Source organism: Athene cunicularia (genome assembly GCF_003259725.1).
Source record: "Athene cunicularia isolate RWA chromosome 2 unlocalized genomic scaffold, athCun1 chr2_part2, whole genome shotgun sequence".
NCBI classification, from domain to species: Eukaryota; Metazoa; Chordata; class Aves; order Strigiformes; family Strigidae; genus Athene; species Athene cunicularia.
In genome coordinates this window covers 10,704,105-10,731,057 of record NW_020799096.1, presented here as the reverse complement: position 1 = coordinate 10,731,057, position 26,953 = coordinate 10,704,105, and the positions used below count along the sequence as shown (strand labels likewise).

At 44.1% G+C, this 26,953-nt stretch overlaps 1 protein-coding gene across 7 annotated transcripts in view; it reads left to right on the top strand.

Moving 5' to 3' along the window:
- Positions 1-26,369, top strand: part of LOC113477525 (cytochrome c oxidase assembly factor 1 homolog) — a 40,107-nt gene extending 13,738 nt beyond the window's left edge. Inside the window, exons 2-7 of one of the 7 annotated variants that reach the window (XM_026843847.1) lie at positions 2,367-2,422; positions 17,658-17,871; positions 18,531-18,633; positions 21,493-21,644; positions 23,563-23,639; positions 26,264-26,369. In XM_026843847.1, the coding sequence (XP_026699648.1) occupies positions 17,839-17,871; positions 18,531-18,633; positions 21,493-21,644; positions 23,563-23,639; positions 26,264-26,360 (462 nt within the window). In that variant the 5' untranslated portion in view covers positions 2,367-2,422; positions 17,658-17,838 and the 3' untranslated portion in view covers positions 26,361-26,369. The other 6 variants (XM_026843849.1, XM_026843848.1, XM_026843853.1 and 3 more) reach the window with 6 other exon arrangements.
- Positions 26,370-26,953: the final 584 nt, after the last annotated feature.

Genomic DNA, 26,953 nt, shown 5'->3' with positions numbered 1-26,953 from the left:
GAAGGAGATGCATTTGAATAGAAGATACCTCCCAACTTCAAGTTCAGCCATTTAGCTTCAGTCAAAATAAATATCCTTACCATGCTTTTGAGCTGGTGCCCTGCAACAGGCCGTACCAGCCTCCTGCACGCACTGCCTTGCTGCAGTGAGGGACTGTAAAAGAGCCCACATAAACAAACAGCAAGCAGCCATCTCACGTGCCAGCTCACACACATGCGTGCATGTGTTCACACTGGTGAGCACATATATTAAGCCACCCAGGTTTATACACCTAAGGTTGGAAATGTTTATCTTTTCAATTCTTAGGCTCCATTCCCAGTGTATGCCAAATCCTGTCCCCAGACTTAACATACTTACACTGCCTACTTTGAAGTCTGTGGACCTGAACTGGACAGGCTCACAGCACCTTCAGTTGTCTCTGGACCAGACTTCAACTGGTACATTTTATCTAGAGGACATTTTGAAAGACGTACGACTGTTGATTTCCAAGGCCATTTCATAAGGACTAAGATTGTAAAGAAGCAAGCAGAGGCACAGAGCGATTTGACCAGGGACACAGTCACCTAAGTATCAGGGATGAGGGTAAAATTCTGGGATGTGGCTTTCTACTTGCACCAGACCACAATTTTGTCATTGTTTTATTTTGTCTTTTGCTCTTTCTCCTCCTTACTTCTTCACTGTTAGAATTAAAATGGCCGTGGTAATTCATGCTCCAAATTCCTTTTCTTCTTCTGAAACCAGCAATGACTGCTGTAGGTTTTTCTAAAGGAAAACCTTTCTCTAAAGGTGCCACATGCTACAGTTTTCTCTCCAGGAGCATGGGATAGGGAGAAAAAAGTTCTGTTAGTGACCCTTTTGCTATGTAACCTTTCCTTAAAATGCCAGCAAATGAGCTTCCACAGAGAGAACAACAAATATTGAAAGAGGAATGTGAAGGACATTATGAAAGAAAGCAAGAGAAGGGATCTTCTCAGACAAGTTTCTCAGGAAAGGTGATGTAATATGTACTGTAGAAAATCCTAGCAGTTGACATAACTTGCTTTCTTTCTAAGTAGCTGTGGCTGCCAGCAGGCTGGGAGAAACAAAACATATAGCTGGGAATACAGCTGAGCAGACTGTTTTGTCCAAAAGAAATATAGTAGGTGTAAAACTTGTTTTCAAAAGATGTCATTGAAGTTTAATTGAAAAGTATCCTATTAATTAAGGCTGAGTGACCAATGAATGAAAGTCTCATTTCTGTTGGGGCTTTTCATGGTGATACTGTAAGATTAACTCCTGCTTGCTGGGAGTACTCAAGAGGCTGCTGTTGGGATGCCCTGGTATGCAGTTCTGTTACAAGCACACAGTCCTGTGTTTAGCAAATGTTTAACAAGCTTTTTAAAAGCTGTCTTGAAAATTGCCTGGCTTTGTATTGACTGACTTCCCCAGATTTCAGCCTGGTTTCCGATGGAAATGACTGTTCTCAGCGTGTGTGTTGTATGTGTGTCTGCATCTGTGTATATAGTTTGGGAACCTCCCTCCCTGTTACAAGAGACCTGACATAAAGGCACAGGGTCTTTGAGATACTGAAGATATTACAATTCTTCTTTGCAGGGGAGGGGCTGCAAGGAACTGTGCTCTCAGTCAGCCTTGGAGACTGCAAGAGGCCCAAATCTGGACAATCTCAGGTTTTCTTATTCCACTTCTCACAGAGCTTACTAGTTTAAAGATCTTGGCTGCAGCCTGAAGTGTTCCAACTTTAAAAACACTAGCTCCTCTACTTTGTTCCTCCTGGTACATGTACAGAGCAAAATGCTGCATGTGAAGGGACTTACTGGTAAGCATAAAGTGCCATTAGAAGAACCAATGTATCTGTTTTCAGGTAGACTAGTTCAAAATTTGATAAACTGGTAAATAAAAAGTCACAGCACATGGGCTATTGTGGATTTATTCATTATTACCAACAGAGGAAGAGCTGTACAGGAGGAATGTCTATTATGAAAATTGTATTTAGCTGTAGGACTGAAATACATGGTCTGTTACCTCCTTTTTATGAATACTGCTAGCAGTGTTCAGGCAGCCAGCAGGCATGGTTTCATGAAAAAGAATGTGTGGTTGGTTTTGTAAGGTTTTTGTGAATAAGGGCGGACAAAGCTGCAGGAGATCCCTGATGTTTTTGATGGAACTGCTGTCATGCCAAAATGTCATGTGCTAACTTCTCACTTAGCTGTAAATTGGTTATAAGGAAAACACAGGCAGTAGGACTGACAGTACTAGATGTTGTCCTGGAGTGAGAGGTCAAAGGACCCTGCTGAATCCTTAGGCAGGTCTGAGTATTCTTCCTCTGCTACATACCCACTCCTTTTCATTTTCTCTCTTTTTTCTAGGTGGAGTCTGGATAAGAGCTGTCAGGAGAGCTTTCTAGGTGGATTGAGGCAACCAGGTGATAGCAATCTTGAACTACTGTTTTAGAGGAGTGGCACCAAAACTCCTGTTGTTATGCCGAGTGCCTTACAGGACAAATAGCTCTCCCTGCTTCCTCAGCTGCCTAAAAATCAAGTTATAGATACTGAGCTTCAATCCAAGTACGGTAAGTCAGGCCTCAGAAGCCTGTATCCATTGCACAGTAGAGTTTAAAATAGTTATAGTTATCAGCTTATCATACAACTGTTTTAAACCAAGCCAGGGGAAAAATAACAAGAGCACAATGTTGTGTAGCTAACACTTATATTGCCACATCTCTCCCTGTTGTACTAAAAACTACTAAATGGGGTCTTGTTAGTGCACCCTGGCACTGTGCTCACATTTGGTTGCATTTCAAGAACTTCCTCAGAGCACTGTTGAGGCTGGAAAACTGCAGTGGATCACTGGAAGTGGATCACTGCCCACTGCCAAAATCTCTTGCTTCTTGGCCATGACAGAAGTTTGAGATTTCTTTGTGCAACTTCAGTTTACTTCCTAAGCTGGAAAGTGCAGAAGACATCTCCTAAGATGGCCAGTTACTCAAGCGAGTAAAGTGGCACTCTACCTTTTTAACTAGGGTAGAAAAACTAGGATCAGAAAGCGATGTTACCAAGCAAAGTGACAACTCTCCATGCCTAAGGATACAGTATCCCTAAAGATTCTTATATTGTATTCTTAAAGAGACAGTAACCTTTCAAAAACCTCTATCTAGGATACAGTATTCTTACGGTATCTCTTAAGGTTACTCTGTCCCTAAAGATATAACAGCCTTTCAGAAACCTCATCTTGAGTTTTCCTTGTAATTTGCTGAGCTCCGATTAAGTTTCCTCCAGCTAAAACCCTGGTGTCTAGAGAGATGGGGGAGGTGGGAAGGGCAGTGTAACTGTTGCTTTCCTTTTGCATAAAGATGAAAAACAGCTGGTTGCTTCAGCTGGCCTTTAGGCCAGCATTTGATAAAATTTTGTTCCTTTGCTGTTCCTACTAAATCCTTTCTGGTGTCACTTTCACATATGCAGCCCTTTCCTATTCCCACATAACCCCCATGCATACTCTTGCTTCCTTACAAAAGTTCATTTGTGGCCTGAAAAGCTTGTATCAGAAACAAAGCAATTTAAATCTCTTGTGACTTCTAATGTTTATTCTTTTGGCATCTGAGCACATTGCTGAAAGTCTGAGAGTGATTGCTGGTCCCATTTAAGCTTCTTCCTCTCCCTGCCCCTAAACCAGGTGACATTTTTAGCTTCAAATTGTATAGCAGGAAGCATGTTAAACATCAGGTCTGAGAGAAATGAGGAACAACATGATGGGGCTGCAGCTTTAGGTTCTGCAAACGGCCCAACTCTCCATATTAAAAATCAACCACTTTTTTGGTTTAAAGTGTGAACAGTCCATCAAAAAGCTACATGAAATCCATTTTCTGGGTGACAGAATTTACGCCTGCCTAGTTTGCTTCCTATCAGGTTATTAACACTTACTGCATCTGTAACTGCTGGTTATTGAAGGAAGGACTTAACTTTCTACCAGAACCCTGGGACTAATTAAAAAACTGCCATTAACGTTTAATTAGAAAGTTGTTACTTTCACCAGTAAACTGGCTTAGAGAGTCTTAGTCCCATAAAGCACAAATGGCACGTATTGAATCATAGTTAACAAGCGGATTTGGGGGAAAACACAGTCAGAGTTGTATAAGTTAAAAATGATTGGTTGCTTTTTTCTTACTTTCTCCACCAGTACTGGATATTATATATGTTAACTCGTACTCATCTCTCAGTAAGGCATCAGACCTTGTAGGGCCAGTTCTTTCTCCCAGTAAGACATTTGCATCATAAAATGGCCCAGACAAAACATCCTCAGGGGAAAATCTCATGCTTGTAGGAATTTCCAAGCCAGGGTATAGCACCATTTAAGGAATGGCCAACACAAATGGAGAAGAACAAATAAGAAACTCGAGGGTGTGTCTAATGGATTTAAGTATCGAGGGCAAGAAAGGAGGAAGTTTTGCTCGTCTTCTGTGCCAGCCTTGAGCAGAGGAGCAGATCTGGTAAATTTTAGCCCTGTATATCTATCTGCCAGTTCTGCTATCTCATTGTTTGTACATACACACAGTAAACTAGCCAATTCTGTCTTTTCTGATACCAAGTTATACCTCATTTAAAGTGACTGGATTTATACTGGAGAAGTATCACATAAAAGGACAATAACATGTCCTCACTACTAATGTTACAAAGGTAAAAAAACCCCAACCACAAGCCATTTCAAGATTCTTTTATGGAGAGAATGTAAGAGCAGCAAATAATGCATTTTATTCCAAATGTTTCATTTAACAAAGATTAAGGACATATCTGACCTCTGTCACTTTGAGGTACATTCCTATTTTGGCTTTGCCCTTGCTTACAGCAGTAGAAATCAGGAGTTACTTCACTGAAGTCATCAAAGTGATTATTCTGTATTAAATTCAAAAGAGAGTGAGTCTTGCTTTTTACCTCTACAGCAAATCCCATTCAATTCAGTATGAATACAGCATTGCATTTAAGTGCAATGCAAGAGCAGAGCCAATTGGTAAATCTGTGCCCTAAATTCAGTAGAGTTCTTGAGCTGAATTTCCATCCAAGTACTCTTGAACACTGCAGCACTAAATCTCCTTTTCCTGAAGAGTAATCTAGTTTCTTTTTCCCAGAAAGAATTATATTTTCCTTTTTGTAAACAGAGGCCACATGAAACACATGGTTGTCTTCTGAGGAAAAACCTCAATGATCATAGCTTATATATATTAAAAAACAACAACCCACAAACTTCTGTTTTGAAGCTAAATGCAGTTTTTGAGTCTATCAGCATTTTTTATTCCATACTAGTTTTCTACATGGTGGAAAATATACACCCTTAGGAGGATAACAACTATGATAAGTCGTTAAAAAACAAATTGTCTAGGAAAGTAATTTTTTCCATTATGAAAGTGGCTTGTCATATATTAGTGAAATGAATTACTCACAGAGCACACCTTTCACAACCTCAGAAGAATTAGATTATGGCCCATACGTTCCCACGTGTAACAGGAGCAGCTCGTCTTTTTGTACATACACCACTATCACTCCACAGTTTCTGATTATGTTTTATTCAGATGTAATCATAAATCACTCACAAATCAGTCCAAAGCCTAAAACTAATCAAACCAGTTCATATTTCTGGCATGAGCTATTCTATTTGCTCGTCTTTGCAGATTAGAACATTTTTTTGTTGTGATATGGAAAGATTCCAGGTACGTGGTGTTCAACAGGAAAAGGTGACAGCATGACATTTAGGGGATGTATGTGTGGGGAAGGGAAGAAAAGCAACAGGGAAAGAAAGGCATATTTCCTTTTCCTACTCAGTAGAAGAAAGTCAACTGAGAAATAAGCTACCTGATTCATCCTTTGAATTAGCACTCTGCTTTCTGGGACTGTTCAGAGCACAGAAGGCTCAAGGGGTTCTCATCAATGTATGTAAATATCTGAAGGGAGAGTGTGAAGAAGAGGGAGCTAGACTTTTTCCAGTGGCATGCAGTGAGAGAGCAAGAGGCAGTGGGCACACACTGGAACACGGGAGGTGGTCTGAACATCAGGAAACACTTTTTCGCTGAGGGTAACTAAGTACTGGCACAGGTTGCCCGGGGAGGCTGTGGGGTCTTCATCCTTGGGGATACTCAAAAGCTGTCTGGATGTGGTCATGGGCCACTGGCTGTAGTCAGCCCCATTTGAGCAGGGGGGTTGGACAAAGTGACCTCCATGAGTCCCTTCCAATCTCAGCCCTTCTGTCGTGCTGTGATGCTGCTTTGGTCTCTTGTCAGTGAGAAAGTAAGGTATCTCATCTTCTTGGTGTCTCCCTTCAATCAGGAACAGCAAATTTTAGAAATGCAAAGGGTGCTCCAACAGCCAGGAGCTCTGGAAGGGACCCCAAACAATCATGTAGAGTTTTCAGTGGGGAGGAATGAAATGCTTATGGGGTCAGGGTGGGCAACCTTACATCTGGAAAATTAGTAGAAACAAAGCAGAGTGCAAGTATTACATGTTACTTCCACTTCAGTCACTCCAAGTAACATTGCTATCCTTTTTGTTTCAAGGAGGGACAGCTGTGACATAACTAATAAATATACTTCAAGTAACACCTGATGACTGCAGCTTTGTGCCAGTGGCATTGGGAGGACAGTAGGGATGCTGAGAGCTGCTGTGAAAGGACTTGTCATGTGCAAAAGCAAAGCAGAGAAATCTGAATGCCTGAATTTCATGACATTTCATTTCAGTGCAGACTACTGAGGCCTTGGTGGTTTCTGGGGTTATAATCATGTTTTTCAGACTGATTTATCATGTCATTCTACTGCACATGATGAAGATAGCACATCAAGGAGTGATTAGGTCCAGGAGCTTTACAGTGCCAGTTGCTGGTGCTGCAAGATGCAACACTTAGCTCTGGCTATAGACAAGAATCCTAGACTTTGGGGCTGCACTGTGATCACACTGGGGGAAACAGAAAAAAGGGTCACACACCTCCTCCATCTCCTCTGACTAACTTGTCTTCTTTCATGCCTACAAAATAGCTGGGCTGGACTTAACGCAGTGGTGGGCAGCAGAAAAAGTTAGAAGGCGAGTTCGGTGGCAGGCTCAACACTGCCTTTTCTCAGAACATCATCTTCCGAGAACAGCTTCCTGTCAGCATAGCAAGACAAGATGGCAATTTCATTTTCTTCTTTAAGTGCATTTAGCAAAAGGGCAGGATAGAGGAGGCTGAAACTTTCCCAAACACAAACTCTGTAATGCTGAGTTCAAGCAAAGGTGCAGCACTTTCAAACCATGTCTAGCAAATTAGGGCAACCCCAATAAGCAAGATACAAAAGTGCAATTGCAGCTTTAATGTAGAAGTAGCAAGTTTCTGTCTGTCATACTAAAAATACAACATCTTGCCAAGTTACAAAGGCGGCATTTTTCATACTCTGCGGTATACAACCCTGTTATCAAATAATAATGCCACTGGAAGTGGAAAAGGAGCTCTTCTCACATCTTGCTATGTTCTGCCTCTGCTTCTAATAAATACAAGTGCCTGCAGCTGAAAAGCTCTGTGCTAAAGTGCCCAGGTTTCTCTAATGGAGACCTCAGAGAAGCACTGCTGGGGTTAACAATACTGTTTTGCCCAGGCATATACAAGTGTATTGCAGAAGGCACTATGCAAATAGTGTTCACAGAGTTTATAATTTCCTGTTGGAACAGCAAAGAAAAGAAGGTCATTGATTTAAACCAGAGAATACAAATGATTTCCTGCCCACAAAGCTGCCAAATGCTTGGAGTTATTGATTTTTTTTTTTCCTCCCTGCTGCTAACCAAACACTTCTGGTCCTGTCATGGGCATCATCAGCTTATTGACTAAGTAAACATAACCCATTAAGCTGAACATTTTAAAAATAATAGAAAATTACAGTGGCTATAGTAAAAAAACCCGTCTGCATTCCAAAAACATAAAAATAAAAAGGAGAGGAAAAACAGTTCCTGCAGTTAATTAACTTTTATGTAGAATCCAGTTTCTGGAATTTAGGTTTGCGTCCAAAAGAGAGAGAAAGGAATAAATTGAAAGAAGACTGGGGAAAAAAAAAGTCCTTTCCTAAAGAAGTCAAAAAGGGGAGGGTGCAGGGAAGTGGTTACTTCAAATTTTAAAACCCCAAGGAAAAGAAAAAAATTATTGCAAAATTGAGATTGAAAGGGTAAAAAGGTGTGGCAGCAGCATGGTAAAGGCATGTTTTTATTTACTTATTTATTTATTAGCAGCAGGAGGTCTGTGCTGTTGTCTGAATAATATTTTTGAAGGCAGAGCTGAGTACAGCTGATGCTTGGCCTTGGAACATGTCAGTTTGAAGATAGCACGTACGGTATTAATAAATGTAGAACAATACTTGCTGTCAAGTTGGTTACAAGGCAGTAGTTCACTGAAGGGGGCCTGACAATGTCAAAAAGCATTAGACCAGAGCCAGCAAATGCTTTATACGCTACAGCTGAACCCAAAAGATGAATTGATGCCCTGGATCTGACTTTAAGGCATCTGTCTGCTCTGGAGAGCGTGTGTTTGTCTGAAGAAACAGGGAAACAAGTTGCTTTTCTCTCCTCCTCCAACCATCTGCCTACAGACAGAAGGCAAGGAGCAAGATTCGAGAGAACAAATCGTAGTGTTGAAAATGGACACGGATGCCTTGCAGACACAATAATGTTCAAAAGTAGGAGCACACGCTCAGGAGAGGTGTTTAGAGGCGACTACAAACAGCAGGGAGATAGCTACCAGGCTGGGATGCCACAGGGAGAGCTGGCTTTCCTCTGGGACTGGCTCTTGCAGGTGCAGCTGCTGGCTTCGCTGGCCAGGAGCCTCGCAGTCCTTTGGTGTGAGGGCTAGCAGCGAGAGAAGAGCCACTCGGGAGAGACACCAGGAGGGAATAAACAAGCAGATTACAAAGTGATGAAAAATAAGGGTATCAGCCTTCTACAGTGACTTAGAAGAAGGTGTGACCATTTCCTCCACCCCCTCACCCTCATGCCTGTCGACTGAAGAATACTATTAAGTCAGGTAGTCATAGATTATTAATGACCTGTTAACAGCTTCTTTAATTTTCTAATAAGTGCCAACTGCGGCTGTTGTAATTATGCTGCTGGTCCTACAACACGCCCTGTGCCAGGCTGCAAAATACTTTTGTATTTTTACTGGAACACATTGTCGTGCCTCTTAACATGCGTGTAGTAGACATGGGTGATTTCATACCTAAGTAAAATTACGTATTAGGCTGTCAGAGCATTTTGTAGCCTATAAATGGCGCTATCTTCCAGCGAAGTAGGAACCAGGAAGTATTTAGTCACTTATTTTCACGTGTGAATTGAGACACTCAAAGTTTATGGTTTTAAGCCACAGTGATACAGTGAGTCAGTCCCTGAGCTGCTTGTGAAACCTGGGAGGCACTGTCTTCTGCTTTGCCAGCACTAGTGTCCTGTGAACATCAGTAACACTGAGTAGGGGCTTTTTCTATCTTAAGCAGAGGTCCCTGGGAGTAACGTTGCATAAAAGCGATGGTATCTCTATCGCTTTTCCTAATTCCCACAAAGAGAGCTGAGTGGCGTGCAATGAGAAAACAAAAACAAACAGAAAAACGTGTGTTGTGGTCAAAGGCAAAGTCTTTTCTCTGCAGCCTTCAATTTAAGAAATCTGTGGGCATGGATCCCTGCCAGCATCATTAGCAGCAGTGATTCCCCGCTAACTGCTCCTGTTCCCTTTTCTAATGGATCACAGCACATTTATGTGTCTCGTATATGCCACATTTGTCATATTTCATTGATTTAGCCCTTGGTAATCTAGCATTTGATCAGCAAACCCCACAGACAAGTATTTGAAGGTTACAGTAGCAATAAGTTTATGAGGAAATAATGTATGTTGTTAGCAGCCCTGTTTGAAAGCTACTAGTGAGGGTGTGTCTTGAAAATGCCATATAAAGCAGCCCAATTTTCAGAGATCCCAGCACTTTTAGGAAACAGGGATCCTGTAAAGCTGTATCTCCCATCGAGCACACACAGACCACCCAATGTTTCAAAAAATCTCACCCGTTAACGGTACATAAAAGCGTGGTTTGTGCTTTTGTCTGGCTCTTGGACTGTCAGTCACACCTCCTTGCTGGGCAAAGCCCTATGCTGTAGCTCCATAGGAAAAGCTTGTCCCTGTGGGGGATTCCTAAAGGTAGGTTCACTATAGGAAACAGCCCCAGAGTTGTGCTGAACCTGTCTAGGCTGGTATGTTTTAGCCAAAGAGAGAGGATGGTGCAAGGGCAGGGACACAGCCCAGGTCATGCCTGACCTGGCACAAACTTCCTGCAAAGTTTTTTTCCCTGTTTTTCTGACACAGCTCTGCAAAATTAAGAAATAAATAAATAAATAAATAAATTCGTGCCTTCCTTAATGGGAGCTATAGAAAGACCTAAGATGTAGTGAATAAAATAGAGGCATCATTTAAAGCATTAACCAGAGAGATATTTTTTCCCTCAAATCTTTTCCCACATGTGTTCTGAGGAGGAAAATATGGATTGCAGTCAGCTGTTCTCTGAAATTCCTCTTGCCCTGACTCATTTTTGGAAAAGAAGCTGATTCGCGTCCAACTGTCTTGTGAGCATCTAGCATCTTTTCCTTTTTCCAAGGGAGGATGGATAAATCGGTAGCAGCTCCTCAGATCAACTTAAAGGTCTGATTCCAGATGCTGCATGTGCAAATGTTGTGGCAGCTTCCACTACTTCCTTCACCCTTTTGCTCTCTCCATCTCCATCTTGCACAGCTCTGTGCACGTCAACAAGCTGGATCTGTCTGAATGGAAACCTTCAAGTATTACACGAGTTTGTTGCTTTTTTTTTTAATGGTTCCCATCATAACTTTTTTTCCCCCTTTTGTCTTTCTGAGAATAGAATGTTTCTAGGTCAGAATCCCAGTTGGTCTTGTGCTGTTTTTGGTGTTCAATGCTTATTAAAAAGTCACGAGTCTTTGAGGTTATTTTTCCCCTAGATCTTAATTTGTGTTAACAGATTTAGCTGATACTGAACCAGTTCTGCTCATATGGGCAAGGACCAATTTCTGGAAACAATCCAGATGTCCAAGATGTTCAAAAGTAATTAGTTTTCCTCAAAGCCTTAGGCTTTAAGTGTTGATCTGATGTGTTTCAAATGGTCAGCATTTTCTGAAGGAGGGGCCGTCTGGGGAGGGTGTAAAGATGGGCACTTGAAATAAATTTACCACATCTGAGAATCTGGGGGGATTTAGGGCAGCATTTTATTTATTTTGTGTTTTCACTAGGAAGTATGAATAAGAGCAAGGTGTGTTTGAAGTGCCAAAAGTAGGTATTGCCATAATACTATATAATAAAAGGCATTATATCAGCAAGATGTTTGGCCTTAGGGCTGCAAACCTTCCCTGATATTTTTAAAGGCTTTGTAAATTGAGCTCCATGCTAATCATAGCAGAGTAGGTCCCATCTTTTACCCCCTCATTTCTAGAAGCAGACACATCACAAGGGAACAAGCATCATATGATTTACCCTGTGTTCCTGCCTTAAACATTTTTTCCCTGTGACAGCCTCCCCTGGCATTCAATTCCTTTAGGTCACTGTCTCCTGCATGCCTATTTAATGCATGCATGTGGATCATATTATTGAGTTAGTAAGACTACAGACAGGCATAAGCCTTATCAGGATTGGAGTTAGAGACTGTAAACTTCCAGGCACATACTAACTTCTGATGTAGCCACGTACATCTCCTAGCCCAATGATGTCCGCAGTACCTCTGTGAACTTCTGTGAACATTTTCTTTTCTCTTTACAAGGTAAAATTTGATCTATTGGCCAAGAAGGTTATTACAGACTCTTTGTGTTTCTCAATGTTTCCCCCCCCATTGCAGGATTTAGTAAGTTGACTTAAAGCTTGATAAGTTGTTTGTCTTTGATAACTTGCCAGTGTCTTTGGCATAATTAATGTATTGGACACAGATAAATGGCCACAGACTGGCATGAGAGCGAAGTAGTTGCCACTGCTTAGAAAGCATTGCAAGCTCTTTGATCTTTCCATGAGAAATGGATTGGTACTCTTCACTGATCACTCACCTTGCAGGCTCAATGAACCTATTCTAGGAAACTAGATACAGAAAATGCACATCACACTATGAAAACCTCTCTGTCTTTGATAGTCCACTTCTGCTAAGCTCCTGCTAAGCATAGAGTGCTATTGCCTCTCATCCTGGCAGCACGACACAGTCGAAGGACTATATTTGCTATTTCTTTATGTGATTCTTTTGTTTTAATGTGCCCATTTGGAAGCTGGGCTGTGACGCAGGCTGTGGGGAGGCACAGGTACAGCGTGGAGCAGTTCTTTTGAACACTGAATTGCAGCTCTTGTGACCTCACTCCCAGCAGCAGGGAAGCCAAGAAGCTGTCCTGCAGCTTTTTCAGGTAAACTACTCACTGTTAAAGCCATAAACACCACTGTTCTTTTCTTCTTGTAAGTTGGATATAACTTTTTCATTTACCCTACTTATGAATTCTTACTTTTAAATCCTTTGTAATTCACCTCTAAAATTCAAAAGGTGAACATTCACACCTGCCCCCCATGGTTTCCAATTACAGGAACATACAATTAGGGATGTTAATGACAGATTATTAGGCATTAACCTATAACACCATGCTCCAATAACAGCAAAAATGGGCCACACTAGAGTTATAATTATTCTGCTTCTCCAATAACACACTCTAGTCATGCCTCTTTTTTTGCGATATCCCTCCTATTTCAGTACAAAACATGGGCAGCTCTAGTTGTCTTGGAGGGTGACCTGGGGTGGGTTGTTGAAGTGGCTGGCACACAAGCCTAGCTTTCAAAAAGGCTGAACAAACTAGGAGGTAGCATCTGCGCAACTTGGAGAAAAGCGAAAAAGGATTTAGGCACCTGCCTTTGCTACCTGCAGTTTGGAAAACAGTCTCTGTTTCCCAGAGGGATAAACCAAGGGATGGCAGGAGAAGGCTCCTCAAGCAGCCTGGACCTGGGGTGGTGCAATAGTCTGCAGAGGAAGAGGGCATGTAGGGGTGTGAAGGTAGGCAAGCAGGTGGGAAAGAAATTCAATACAGGCAAGCCTGCCAGATGAGACTGTATCTTAAGAGCACATGGGGAAGTAGACTCTGATGGTGGAGTACAGAAGATACAGGAAGATATATAAATATATAGAAACGTGCAGATGAGAGCACCCAAGAGAGGAGAAAAAGGAAATGCAACTAAATATCTGTCGGTACCATGTCAGGCTTTGTACTAACTGAGCAAGCCACCTGCGTCGTAGCATGTGCCCCGGGAGATGCAATACAACTACAAGAATAAGGTGGCTGTTTACAGTTCTTATTAACTCTATTGGCTACTTTCACTTTCCTTGTTAATTAGCTAGCAGCAAAGGCAGAGAATAAGCTTATCACAGTTTCCTGGCATGACAGCGATCTTCCTTGTACACAGAGTTGTCCCTTCAAAACATTTTAACCAGGTTGTAAATTATACCTAGGAACTGATCCACAAGGCAACTCTTGACAGGACCATTTCAAAGCTGGCTGAAAAGGTGCTTTACCTCCCTAAATGCCAAAATATGTCTTTTCAGTGCATCTAGAGAAGAACCACTGAGAAAAAAAAGAGTATTACTTCTACTTTTTGTGTAACTTCTACTCTAAAGTTACTGAGTTTTTGGTGAAGGCAGATCAGACACGCAAAGCCTTGGTATTTCTAAACATGCGGGCAGGGAGCACGATTCTCAGAAATGAGGTAAATAGTATGTTGAGACTATTTCTGTGAAAAAGAGGAAAGTAATATGCTGAAATGATGAACCTGTGAAAACACTTCTACTGTACTGTCCCCTCTTTGGTGACAGTACCAGTGATGAAGGTATTTAGTAGACAATGAGTGTCAAGAAACTGGCTCTAAAATCTTGTTCTGGCATGTTATTACCATAGAAATTGGCTCACACCCAGATGCCTTATGGATCTCACAAGATCAATGGATGGGCAAGAGAGCAAGAATGTGAAATACAAGTGTGTGCTTGTGTGTGGTTTGCCTGACATTACCCTCATCTCCTGTGACTTCCATCACTACTTGGGTGGCTTTCAGAAAAGCTGGACCTGGGGCTGATGCAAATCCCACCAGCCTAAGGGAGAGTTTCATTGCTGAAGGGCTAGGCAACACTTCCAGCCTTGCATTTAGATGATCAGATCCATGTTCAGGACTATCAATAAGTTTGAATTTAATTTAATAGTAGCCTTTTGCACACATATCTAGTGTGTCATGCCGACACCTCAGGACTACAGTAGTTCAAGGTGGTTTAAAGGCTCCCAGCTGCTTGCATTGGTGGCCTGGCAGTATATTGTCTTGGCCAGATGGGTAGGCAGTGGCCCAAACTGAGATAGCCAGCAATGATCACGCCGGGTTTCATGGATCAAGTTGTTTCTCCCTGATTTTAGAGCAATATTATTGTTTACTGTTTGGTCTGTGATAGCACCCAGAAGCTGGAGGTGCTGGTGGAGCTTGGTAGTGCCAGGAGGAGGAGAAGAAAGAGGAGGAGGAGAAAGAAATGCCTTCCCCAAAGAACCTGCAGCCTCAGCTTCCTCTCTCGGGTCTGAGTCAAATAAAACGAATGTTTGTGGCTGGGTGAAAATGTCCTTGCTTCACTGCTACCTGCCTTTGGTGGAGGAGCCTGAGACCAACCTCTGCCACATGAATTTCAGGGACTAAAACAGAAAATCTGAATTTGCTGGAATCAAAGGGAGAATCTCTTAAGTCCAGCCTATTTTTAGAAGATCCTCTGTGGAGAAAACAAAGTCTAATTAAAACCAGACTTTACTGTTACAGTAACCCACCATTTCACATGTGACCCTGGGAGTCTTCCACCTCTCTGGATTTGTTAAGTCGTGGTGTTAACTGCCTGAGTTCTGCTTAGTTTCAAAGTCAAGCCTGAATACTATCTTCTCCACCGTATCTTACAACTTTCAAGGCACAAAATGAACATCACCCTTATTGGGAGGCTCTACTCTTTAATATTTATTTTTAGAGAACACTACTTATAATGATTTAATGTCTCTTCTTTTGGTAACTGTAGGCTCAATGTTTTTGTGTGTGCTAATCTCTACTTAATCTTTCTTACCACTGCAAATAGCATGGGGGAAATGATGTTTTTGCAGAATAGTGTAGCTTAGAAATTGTGCTTTTTTTTTTAATTACTGGTTGTGAAGAAATCTGTTTTTCCACCCGTTGACTTGCATACTTTTTAGTGGTATAACAGGTTCTGAGGGGAGATCTCCATCGCAGATAACAACCTGAATTTCCCTCCTTAGGAGGCAATTGCAGGTTGCATCTCTAAGATTCTCCTAAGTGCATTGTCTTACAGTTGCTGCCTTTGTGGCAAATGATGTTGAGGGGGTTTGGTGCTTCCCTTTAATAGCCTCTACACTTTGCAGGCTTTAAGTATTTTTCAACAAGATTTAGGACAAGAGGCACAATTCTGGCATGCCTCTGCTTCCCTTCCCTAGTGAACCACCTCCATGGCACTTCAGCAGAGCAGCAGATGGGAGTAGCAAACGTAGTTGGCCAGAGGGCAGAAATCCTAGCGATAAGTCCTCGCAGACAACAGCTCCTTGCTACATTTTGGTATTCCACAAGCTGACACCATTAGTATCTCCAGCATCGTCATTCAGAAGTCAGCAGCATGCCAAAGGATGCTCAAGGATTTGGCTGCAATATCAGGATATCCATGCTTCAAAAGACCATGATGGCAGGGAAGGGGAGCAGCAGCTCTGGGCTCTGAGGACACCTGTGTCCTTGCTTTTGGAAGCTAACAGGGAATTGCGGGATCAAAGAGAAGGTTTGCAAGGTCTTGAGAGGCTTGTTAAAACGTGTAGCTCTGAACCTCTTCCCGCAACGTGCTGTCATAGGACTGGCTTGGGAAAACAGCTGAGAAACAAGTGGGAGGAGAGCATCAAGGGCTAGACTGGGGATGGGGTGGTCCAGCCTGTGGGCTTCCTGCTGTGACCAAACACAAGCAACAGAGATGTTCTCCCTCTTACAGCAACGAGGATTTTTGCAGAGTCAGCGCGGGCTGCACAACTTGGGCACACCTCAGCCCCCCACATCCCTGCCTCACCAGGACCAGCAAGGGGTGATTGTTGCAGGCAGGGGCAGCACATCAGGAGCAGCTGGGAGAGCTGCACGGGGCAACAGTGCTTACCGGGATCACCAGTTCTTAGCTGCCAAGCTCCCTTGCCAGATGCCACCATCCCATCCCAGCACCATCAGGGTGCTTGCAGCTGCTGACCTGCTGGGAGCGGAGGTGGTGATGAGAGCATGTGCTGCACAAAGCTTCTCGCTTTCCATCCCTCTTGTTTGGGTGCGAGCAGACCGTGAGACGTAACAAACCTCAAACCCGCTGACAGTGAGCTGCAGAGCCTCTACTTTCCGGCCTTTGCTAGGCAGGTCCCCTGAGCGTTGGTCAAAACCTCCTTGCTGGTGCAAGAGCTCCTCATCTTCTCACTTTTACTCATCAAGCTGCCAGCAGCACCCCCACTGCCAGATATTTGCATTCAGTTACCCTGGTTGCAACTTTGAAAGGGGCAAAAACAAATGCCATGAGTCACAGCCTGTTATATCTGATTTGCTCTTCAGATTTACCACCTTTTTATTCCCACCCCACTTCCCGTTATGTGGTGTTGGTGTCAGATCCTCCTCCTGGCCAAATGGATCTTATGGGAAACTCAGTTATTAATCAGATTTTACAGTTTGAGGGAGGGGGAAATAATGTTACAAACTGTGATTTAAGGAAGGATGCAAACACAAGTGGGTGAGCAGAAAGCTCTCTCTGTCCTTGTGAAACAACTGTCGCCATTTCTCTACTTCCTCTGCTGCAACATCTCATGCTGCTCAAGTTCCCCAGGGGAAGTGAAGACGAAAAACTCATCAGAGAAACAGATCAGGAGTGAGAGAAGACTGACTGTACCAATGGCACAATTTGGGGATTTTGGGGCATAAATATATATAATACCCACGTGTTTCTCTGGGTTGCTACCATCACTAGCCACCCATAAATTTGAAGTAAATAAACCAGTAAACTTAAGAGCTCTTAAAATCAAGGGAGCTAGTTAACAAGCCTTCAACTAAGGGATAGCATGTGTTACGGTAGATGAAATTTGTACCTGGGTTGCATTCACCGTTTCCCTTGGGCTAGAGGATGCAAGAGATGGCGTAGGGTCATGTCAGCAGAGTGGTGAGCAGAGGGAGTCTGCCCATGTCACTCTGACCTGGCCACGAGGGGAAGGAGTCCTGACATTTGCCTCTCCACCCTCTCTAAACTGTGGCTGTCAGCTGAGCAATACCTGACTAACACATACCTGAGGGATGCTAGAGGTGGTTTTCACAACAGGACTCGAACAGCCTTGCCCAGGTCACATTTCTGTAACTGGTTTGGGCCTCGGTTTATTAACCAACTCTTGCTGAGCGTAACACTTAAGTCATACATACCATCACGGCACAAGGATCGAGGTGAGAAACCTTTGAGACTAAAAATTCCATACAGCTTCCTCACCTATTCAGATATCTATGTGCCTGCATCAAAAAGGGCAGCCTTTTGCTATATATTTTTTTAATTGCTGTCAAACCATTTCTCCCTACCATCCCAGCTGCGAGAGAAGCAGGAGCATAAGCCGATACTCGGATGCTCCGTCAAGTCCCATCCTGCCACAGCCTGAAGCAACGTGCTACTCTCCCACTGACGACTCAGCTAGAGTCCTACTAACCTGTTGTGGGCAGGAGCATTAGCTCAGGCTCTTCAGGCCACATGGTCCCCCTCTTACCCAAACCATGGACGCATTTAGTAGATTGACTTTCTCAGAGGTGTTTCTTATTCTGCTGGGTCATTCATTCAAATGCCAAAATTGTGACTCATTAAAAGGGCAAGCTTGGGCTGGGGGGTGCAGGAAGGAAGAAAAATAGCTTGCAAGAGCCTTCCTGTTTATCCACGGCTTGGGAAAAAAAGCAACACAACAGAATACACACACCCTGGCTCCATTATCTTTGCTGGCACGGCGCTGCCTTGGCTCTGTCCCTTACCACTCCAGGCCAAATCCAGCCCTGCTGCGAGCGTGTTTACTTTAGAGGAGTTTACTCGAGAGAGAAATCCAGCCCCCGGAGCCTGAATGCTCACAGTGTGCAAGCGAGCGCACAGGCGCTGGGAGCCCCCGCAACAATGCGCCGTGGTGCTGGCCCCTGGCCACACCGGGGAGGTCATTTTCTTCTCGGCAATTAGCAAAGTGGTGGCATCGCTAAAAGAAGTTGAATAAACACATTCAACCCAGCTGGGTCCCCAGTTTGCTCTGTTCTCACCACCCTTCCTTCTGGGCGCGCGGTGGGGCCCCAGCGAGCAAGAGCCCGATGCCTGTGCACCGCGCTTTCATTCAGGCCTGGTTGGAAAGGGCTTTGAGGAGGAGGAGGGGGGGAAACAACCCTTTAGCTTTTCTTCTTCTACAACAAATGTCTTCTCTTTTTCTTTTCAGGGAGGAAAAATGCCAGCTTCTCTAAGAAAACTGCAGCAAATGGCTGTTTTCATGGGACTGTTCAGCGGCGGGGGATGCATCGTGATGTATAATCTTATGCAAAGTAAGTCTCCATGCTGTTAGCAACCTTATTTCCCCTCTGCCCCTATGATTTGCTTTTGTGTAGCGGGGAAAATAGCAGCATGCAAGATGTGAAAAGCGGATGAAGTTAAGGGAAGTGTGGCTGAGCCTTTCTGGGTTCTGCCTCCATGGGCTCTGGTTTGTTCAGCCCCAGGACTGCTGTACACATTGACAGAGTCAGGTATTGCATAGGGAGCAGGCTGCTGTGGTCAGGAGAAAGTCTGGTTTCTGGGGGCATTTCCTGAGGGTGAGGGCGAATCGAAAGCTTAGGCAGTAATGCAGGTTTCATTTCTTACTGAGATTTTACAACTAGGCAGGAAAAAAGGACCATCTGTGAGAAGGTATTAAAGTCTAGCAGTTTTATCTGTAAATCTCTCTGTGGTGCTGGCCCTTAAATACAACAAGCCTGTGAGGTGCTAAGACATCATTAGTTTCTCCTGAATGAAGGGCAGATAAGAGTGCTCGGCATTGATAAGACCAGGACAAGGCGAGAAAAGCTAGACAGGTGCCATTGCTGTTTATAGACAGCTCTAGTTGCTGCATGTCTTTGGCCGAGAGTCCAAATGATAGTTATTTTTTCTAAAATAGTTTCTAGATCTTTAGCATCAGACCAAAAATAGGTTTTGTCTCTCTCTCAGGGGGTGCTATAGGCCTCTTGGCCCAATGCCTCTCCCTTGCTGGTACTATCAAGTGATACTGCTTTTCAAGTACCCTTATATCAGAGGATGCTGCCAGAAAACTGTAGTCAAGCCTGTTCCTCAAGCCCTCAGATAAGCTCTGAAACCTCCCCTTCATTTTACACATATTAATAACAAATCAGACAAGGCTGGGAAGCAGCCTTTAATTTTAGGCAGCTCATGCCCTCAAGCTCTGCAGTACATGACAGATATATGATCCTCTTAACGCTTTAAAATATTGAACCTGGCTTTAGCAAGGACATTAACATTTTTTTAATTTTCAGCTTCAGCACTGTTATCTAGAAATCTCTGGGGGGGAAAAAGTCACCCCTTGTGCTATACAGAAAGTCAAAGGGCTTATTCCCTGCATCACTTAGCTGTGCAATCAAGTGGCGCAATGTGATGGCTACTTTGCTCTGTTGCAATATCAGCAGCCACCAAGTAGCTGTCTGATAACTTGGTGACAAGCCAACCAGGCTGTTGAAAGGACACTTTCTGCTGCAGAGTGTGTCCTTCTGTAGCCTCCAGCAGACAGGGGAGCCAAACTGGGATCCTTTCTCTTTTGGCCTTTGCCCAGGGTTATCCCAGTTCCTTCTGCTATCTCAGTGCACAGAACTGGCCCATACTGGGACCTGTGAGTAGCAAGTGGCTTCCATAGTGGGTGGTGGGAGCAGGGGGAGAGGGGTGCTTCCCTCCCCTTCATTCAGGCTGAAGGGAAGTCTGCATACGTGCAGTCTCTGTGAAAGCTTGTTCAAACACTCAGGTAATCCTATTTCTGCTCTCTCTTCACCTCCACACCCTCCTCAGAGGAGCAGTGTCCCCAGCCAACCCCAGCATGCTTTCAGTTCTCCTACTGAAAACACGTGGACAAACAGATTAGTCAGACATTTTACATCCAGTATGAGAGATGCTAACAAGTAACAGCAGAGAAGGAGCACCAGGAAACGAACCTCTTTCCCCTCCAACCTGCAGGATGAGCACAACATACTGTTAATATGGTCTGGGTGGCTGCTTGCCACCATCCGTAGGCACTAAAGGCTGGTGTGCTGCAACCCCTTTTGCTGGAGCTCCTTAGGATGGCCCAGGGGGGTGGGGAGGACCAGCCTAGCAAAGCTGTTTCTATGCCAACTGGATGCTGCCTGCTCACAGGGAATGCCGCTAACTAGGCAGAGAAGGCAGCATCCTTCTGACTCATGCTCCAAGAGTTATACTGACAGGCAGGAGACCAGGAGACAGACCCTACACCTTGTTTTAAACTTTGGAAGAGAAGAACAAAGTTGCCAGAGTAGGCTTTTCACACATGCACACTCTTAGCTGAATTCTGCCCTTCTTGATGTCAAGAGAGTGGAGTTAAGCTGGCGTGAAGCACCTCTAGAAACCTCAGCAGGCAAACCTTAAAACTGTCTATAAGCAAGTCTCTGCCTCCATAAGGAGAGTCAGCACCTTTGCAGCCGCACAGCTCTGCACTGTGAAGCAGTCACCAATGGACAGCATTTCCCAGCTGTACAGAGTAACCTGACACTAGTAAATAGCAGTTTACTACAATTGTCCTCCCTGTGCCAACACTGCAGCATCCAGTCTACCATCCTATTGTTGCTGCTTGACCATTAACTCTAAAGGTGCTTCTTTGTGCCCCTCTTTTCATGCATCTGTTCGTAGAGTTGCAGCTTCATGGCTGCCACTTGAAAAGCTGTAGCAAGACCACAGGAAGAGTTTCACAGCAGCTCTTCCCGTCTCATACCAATGTCTGTAAAACAGCATCCATTCTTAAAGTATTTTCTATACCTCCTTTAAAAATAATTGAATTACATTCAGAACATTTTCAGATATTCAACATTACGCTTTTTTTTTTTTTTCTTTTCCTGTTATTCCTTCTAGATTATGTACAAATGTATGAAAAGCAGGGAGCACAGCCATAAGCTGAACTGTATATCAGTATGGAATAGGCTATATTCAGAGCCCTCTTCACTTAAATGAGCTGAATAACATTACAGTACAGCACTGCTTCTCTGGTGTAAGAGCGTGTTTCATCCTTTAGCCAAATTTCTCCTGATCAATAGTTTTGGACTGGTTTTCAGGGAGGGTGTGGTAGTCTGGAGCAAATGTCTCTTTATGTTTTGATTTCAAGTGGACAGTCTCCTCATTACGTTGTTTCTCTCACCTAGAAAGTTTTGCCAGGACCCAGTATTACCAGCAGGCTTTAGAGCAACTGAACAGCCATCCCGATGCCCTGGAAGCCCTGGGTGCTCCCCCTCTCAAGGTTCACAACATCCGACTGACAGATGGGAGTAATCGTGTGGACACAGAAAGAGCACAGGTAACGCTGGGGAGGTGGTGTCACAGGGTGGCTTCCCAAGGCCTTGGGTGAGAAAAGATCGGCCGGGGGATTTGCAGCAGGTCATGAGTCACCTGGGGGCACTGGAAGGTGGTAGGATGGGATGCCAGTTGATTTGAAATAGGGACACATTTCCAGAGCATAAATCTACGCTCTGAGGGACTAGAAACAGCAAGAGCAGCACCTTCACATGGTACTATATGGGCATATCACAGAAGGCCGAGGGACCTCCCAAGCCGGTTGATCCCCCTCCTGCTACTGTAAGCCACAAAATCATTTTCAGAAACATATCAGACCCAGCTTTAAAATAGCAGCTGGCCCCTCTCCCCTGCCCAGATACATCCCATGCTAGTTTTTAAAGCTTTGTTCAGAACAAGAGTTTTATAGCCACTTCCGAGCTCTGCTGTGGTACAGCATAAACGATGTGGTTTTTAAAAGCACCTGTAAATCTGTGCCGTGGAGGATGGCTGCCCAGCGTGGGGCTGAGCGCTGGAGTTACGTAGTGGCTGGAGAATGCTGCGCCGGGTGCTGAAGCATTGCACAAGGCTGCCTTGCATCAGCCCAGGGCTGGGCCGAGGCAAGCTTTGCAAACACAAGTCCGCTTCCACTTTGGGCTGCTGCCTGAAAAGGACTTTTCATCAGTGTTTTTACCCCTTAATCCAGGGCTGGCTGCCCTTTCCTGGTTTTGCTAGTGATGCAAAATGTCTCTAGAGTCCTCTCCAGGCAACACATTGAGGGATCTCGTCACATTTGCATCATTTTATACCTCCCAGTGAGTTGTTGGGAGTCCTGGGGACCAAGCAAGGGCAGTAAGGAATGGGACAAATGGTGCAGTGAAGGAGAGGGGCCATCAGGACACACACAAAAAAACCCCAAAATCAACTTTCAGCCAAGTCACAAAAAATTCCACTTTCTATCTCACTCCAGCCAGGCTTCGCCCACATGACACCCTGGGTCAAAACATTTCCCAGGTTTTAGAGATTTTACCAGGCAGCATATCCAAGAACACAAATGTGGGGAAAATGCACAACCTCTTATGCTGATTGAAAAGAAGAAGAGAACCTGTCCCACCAATATGTTCCTGTGTCACTGTTTAAGAATGCTGGTCTCTTGGGTGACTCAGGGTGAAGTCAAACCCTGCCTTCTGCCGACCTCACCCAAGACACAAACCACCAACTTTCTTCTCCGCATTTTCATGCTCCTGAGAATTCATGTTCTCGCAAAATAAACTAGTTAATCATTAGTGATTATATCATAGATCAATTTACTGACTCCACAACATTCCCAGCTCCTGGGCCTGTTGGAGAACCCTTAGTATTTTCCCTTTGTGATGGCAATACCATCAGCAAACACTAAACCTGAAACATTTATTTTATTCAAACTTTATACCAAGTGCAATTAGCTGTGGTCAGTGCTGAAGCTTTGTTTGTTAAACAACTGAGTGGCAGAATTTGTGATGCTGACAAAAATCTTTGAATGTCTCATTGCCTTGATGCATGTTAATGGACTGATCTGTAGAGGATCTCAACCTACAGGCTTGTTATGGTTATGGGAAGCTCTGACACAGTGCAGGTCACCTCTGGATCACCGTGCATTCTGGTAAGGAGAGGTGTTTGCTCGTAAATATTTCAGAGAGCGAGTGGTTTTCCCTGGGGGTTGCAGCTGTAGCACACTGCATTCTTTCAGCAGAGAGAGATTAATGTATGGCAGAACAGGCATACTTGTATAGCCATGCACACCTTAGCTGTTAGAAAAGCCTAGTGAAACTCTGAAATATGTTAAAAAAAGGAAAAAGAGTTTAAGTTAAAAGGGAGGTGTTGCATCTTTGACTGTAGAAGGAGTACATGTCCATTTCAGTAGCATGCTTCACTGAATCTTTAACTTACTTTTACATCTGCAGATAAAGTTACCGGTATCCGGAACAAAATCAGCGGGGTACCTCTACATTAACTCAGAGATGGACCATGCCCGCCAGTGGTGCGTACTGGGGAGGTGCTGGGAGAAGCAGATAAATGCAGGGAGAGAAGTGGTAGGAGAAGAGAGTGGAGCAGGATATTTGTGTTAGTAATCCATGTGGCTGAGATCATGCACACCAAGGAAGAGGAAATTCTTGTCTGAAGGTCTTGTGAAAGGTTATTACTGTCATTATGACAAAAAATGTAAATTAGTTGAGAAATATATTAATTCATCCCTATGAGTACAAAAAGAAGAACAACATGAGCCATTAATTTGTGTGAAGTGTGTTCTGCAAGCTATAGCTCAGTATATATACAAATATAGGGCGCCAAGGTAACGTATTGTCCCCTCCCACCCCTCCTCTCCCAGAAGGTGCAAGACCGTTGAACAGCAGTCTCAGCTCCAGTCTAGTATTACGTATTGCAGTAGGGAAATTATTTTACAAATTACATCAGAACCTGACTAGGTGAGCTAAAAATCATACAGGATTTTTTTTTAAGCTATCCAACAAACACAGTCTTTATAGTTTAAAAATAAAAAAAGTGCTATAACAGTTATATTACAGTAGGAAGATGCTCTGACTCCACATCATGTAGTAGCGACTTTACATATTCGTAGCAGTGAAGCCTGAAAACCTCTCTTGTCAAGGGTAAATGTTTTCTAGAGCTAAGCAGAGAATTATTACACAAAGTCAAAGTCCATCTTCCATTGCAAAAGAGGAAATTTCATTAGATGCAAACGTCCCCGCATGTACTTGTTCTTGGAGTTTGCTAGGCACTTCTATCAGCTCTGTTTAGAAACTCAAAGCTACAGCATTTTTGCTCAACTGCCACCACCCATATGGTAATGTTTTCTTTTCATAGTGAGATGAGCACAACTTGCTGGAATTCTCTTCCACAATAACTATGGGAAGTAAGGTGTACAATGATGGGAGGAAGGCACTAGACTGGGACGTGAGAGGCTCCTCCTCCCTAGTGACCAGAGATACCCCCAGAGGTCCCCAACCACCCTTCTTGCACACCTGCACTTCCCTGGGAGCCAGGGCTCTGATCTCCTCACTCGTCCTTATTCCTTCCTCACAGATGGAGGGAAATAGCTGTTCCCTCCTGTTTCGCCAAGTTACTGTGAGGATAACTGAAGATTGCAGGTGTTAAACTACAGCAGTAATTGAAGTGCATACATATCTCTAGGAGTTTTGCTTTAAATAGAGGTCTCCATGCATTTCTGCAAGCTTAAGAGGGAAAAAAAGAAAAAAAAAACCATCTTCTGTAACAGGGTTTGTGGCAGACAAATCTGTCAGACTCTACCATCTCCACCTACATGTGGGGCCCCGCGCAAGCTCCACCCAAGGCTAGACAGGACTTGGTGTCCTTGTGCCTGGCTGAGGAAACTCGGCGTAAAATGGTGGGTTCCCATCTTCTTCATGAAGAGGAGCTCCCAAAATCCCTTATAGCAATGACAAACCTGTAAGCTGGCCATCCTGGTGGGGCTCTGCAGAGTGTGAGGAGCAGCCAGACCCATGCAGACACAGGTACACGGTGCCAGGAGTTGAACGCTGTGGGCAAGCGTAGTTGAGGCTCCTGAGCCACTGAACCGCTCCTGACGCTGAGGGTACTGTCTGTCCATAGCACTTTATTTATTTATGTGGTTATTAAAAAAAGGAAGGTAACTGAAAAAAGGGAAATTTAGTGTACGTGACCTGGTTTGGACCTGGAGGAGGCGGTATTCACCCCAGCGCAGGCAGTGCGGGGCTGGGGAGATAGGCCAGAGGCAAGGGCAACCCAGACACCAGTCCTGCACAGCGCCACTTGCCTGCCCCGCAGTGAGCAGGAGGAAGGGCTGAGACCCCAAGCCAGGCTGGGGGGAGCCAGCACTTGCTCCTTCAAGCCCTGTTATAAACCAGGCAGTTGCTCATCCCGGGTCGGATGGAGGCGGAGGGTTGGTGAGGGAAGAGCCCTGCCGCGGACCAGTCGCACAGAGGTGTGGCCACCTAATTACCTAATTGTGTGTACTCCAGCTAAAGCGGAGCTGGGCGAGCCCAGGAACTTTTGAAAAAATTCTATCTTAGTACCCCAAAATAATAGACCTTCCCAGCTGGAAAAGCCGGATGAGTAGTCAGTCTCACAGCAGAGCTTAGAGGAAGGAAAAGGCTCCCCCCTCAGCCTCCAGTTTTCCTTCTCTGAGTAACCACCATCGTACCCTGTCAGGGTTTCAGCCGTCATGTTGAGCGATCACACAGTGTTCAAACTCCTCCAAGCCAGGATAATTCCTTAGCAACACGGTCTGGCTCCAAGGCTGGAGAGGAGTAGAGCAAGGAATGCACCCGCAGGATGGAGAGGAAGAAAGGCACTGAGTCCGGGGAGGAATGTCCTGTCTAAAAATAGCTGGCAGGATTTTATTTGAGTTGCAGCAAATAGGAACATGCATCCCAGACTTTTAAATCTGGGCTGTGCTACACTATTAGAGAAAACAGCTTTCAGAAGCTGGCACTCGCAAACCAAGTTTTAAAACACTTGAGAGTATTTTTAAAAGCAATGAATGCGTGGAATGATTTGTTTCACCATGCCAGCTGTTTCTACACTGACTTTACTACTACATTAAAAGTGATTGAAATAAGTTAAAAAATCTGTTTTGGTTTCTGTCAGCTGGTGCCTTCAGGATGTCACCTTAAAACTGCGGGATGGTCAGAATATTCCTGTTTACCACTCCCCGATGGAAAGCATTGGTGTGCAAGAAGGCTAAAAAAAAAATCAAAGGCAGCTGCTTCTCCACCTCCCATTGAGCCAAAGGAGCCATTAATCGATTGCCTCCTGCTGTGTCCGTGAACCTACACAGTTGTCACAAGCAACGATTTCACTTAAGTGGGTGCTCTCAAGACAATTTTCTCTCTAAGATTGACCTCATCATTGTCATAATTGTAATTTCTTTCTTTTGCTGGTTTATTCATGTGTTCAGCCAAAGCCTAAAATAAATATCTTGCAAAAGACTTGCTGTTCCAGAGAAGTCATGCGTTATGCCCCATGTGTGCTGGTATTATGAATTTGAAATAAATAAACAAAGTGCCAGGAAACTGAACTTTTCTGCAATTGCAGACCACAGTCAGGACAGCTGGGCTGCTCCATCATGGCTGCAAGACTAAGTCAGCTTCTCAAAGCTGCTTTGGTTTCCCCCCCATTTCTCAACAAGGTGTTACCTAAAGCAGGAGGGACGGATCAGTGAAGGTGAAGCTCAGCAGCAGCTCCCTCCACTCCTAATGAATGAGTCACGTCAGGTAGATTTGCACCCTTGCAGTTATCATTAAAAAGTTCATGACATAGCTGGGGCCACTCGCTGTA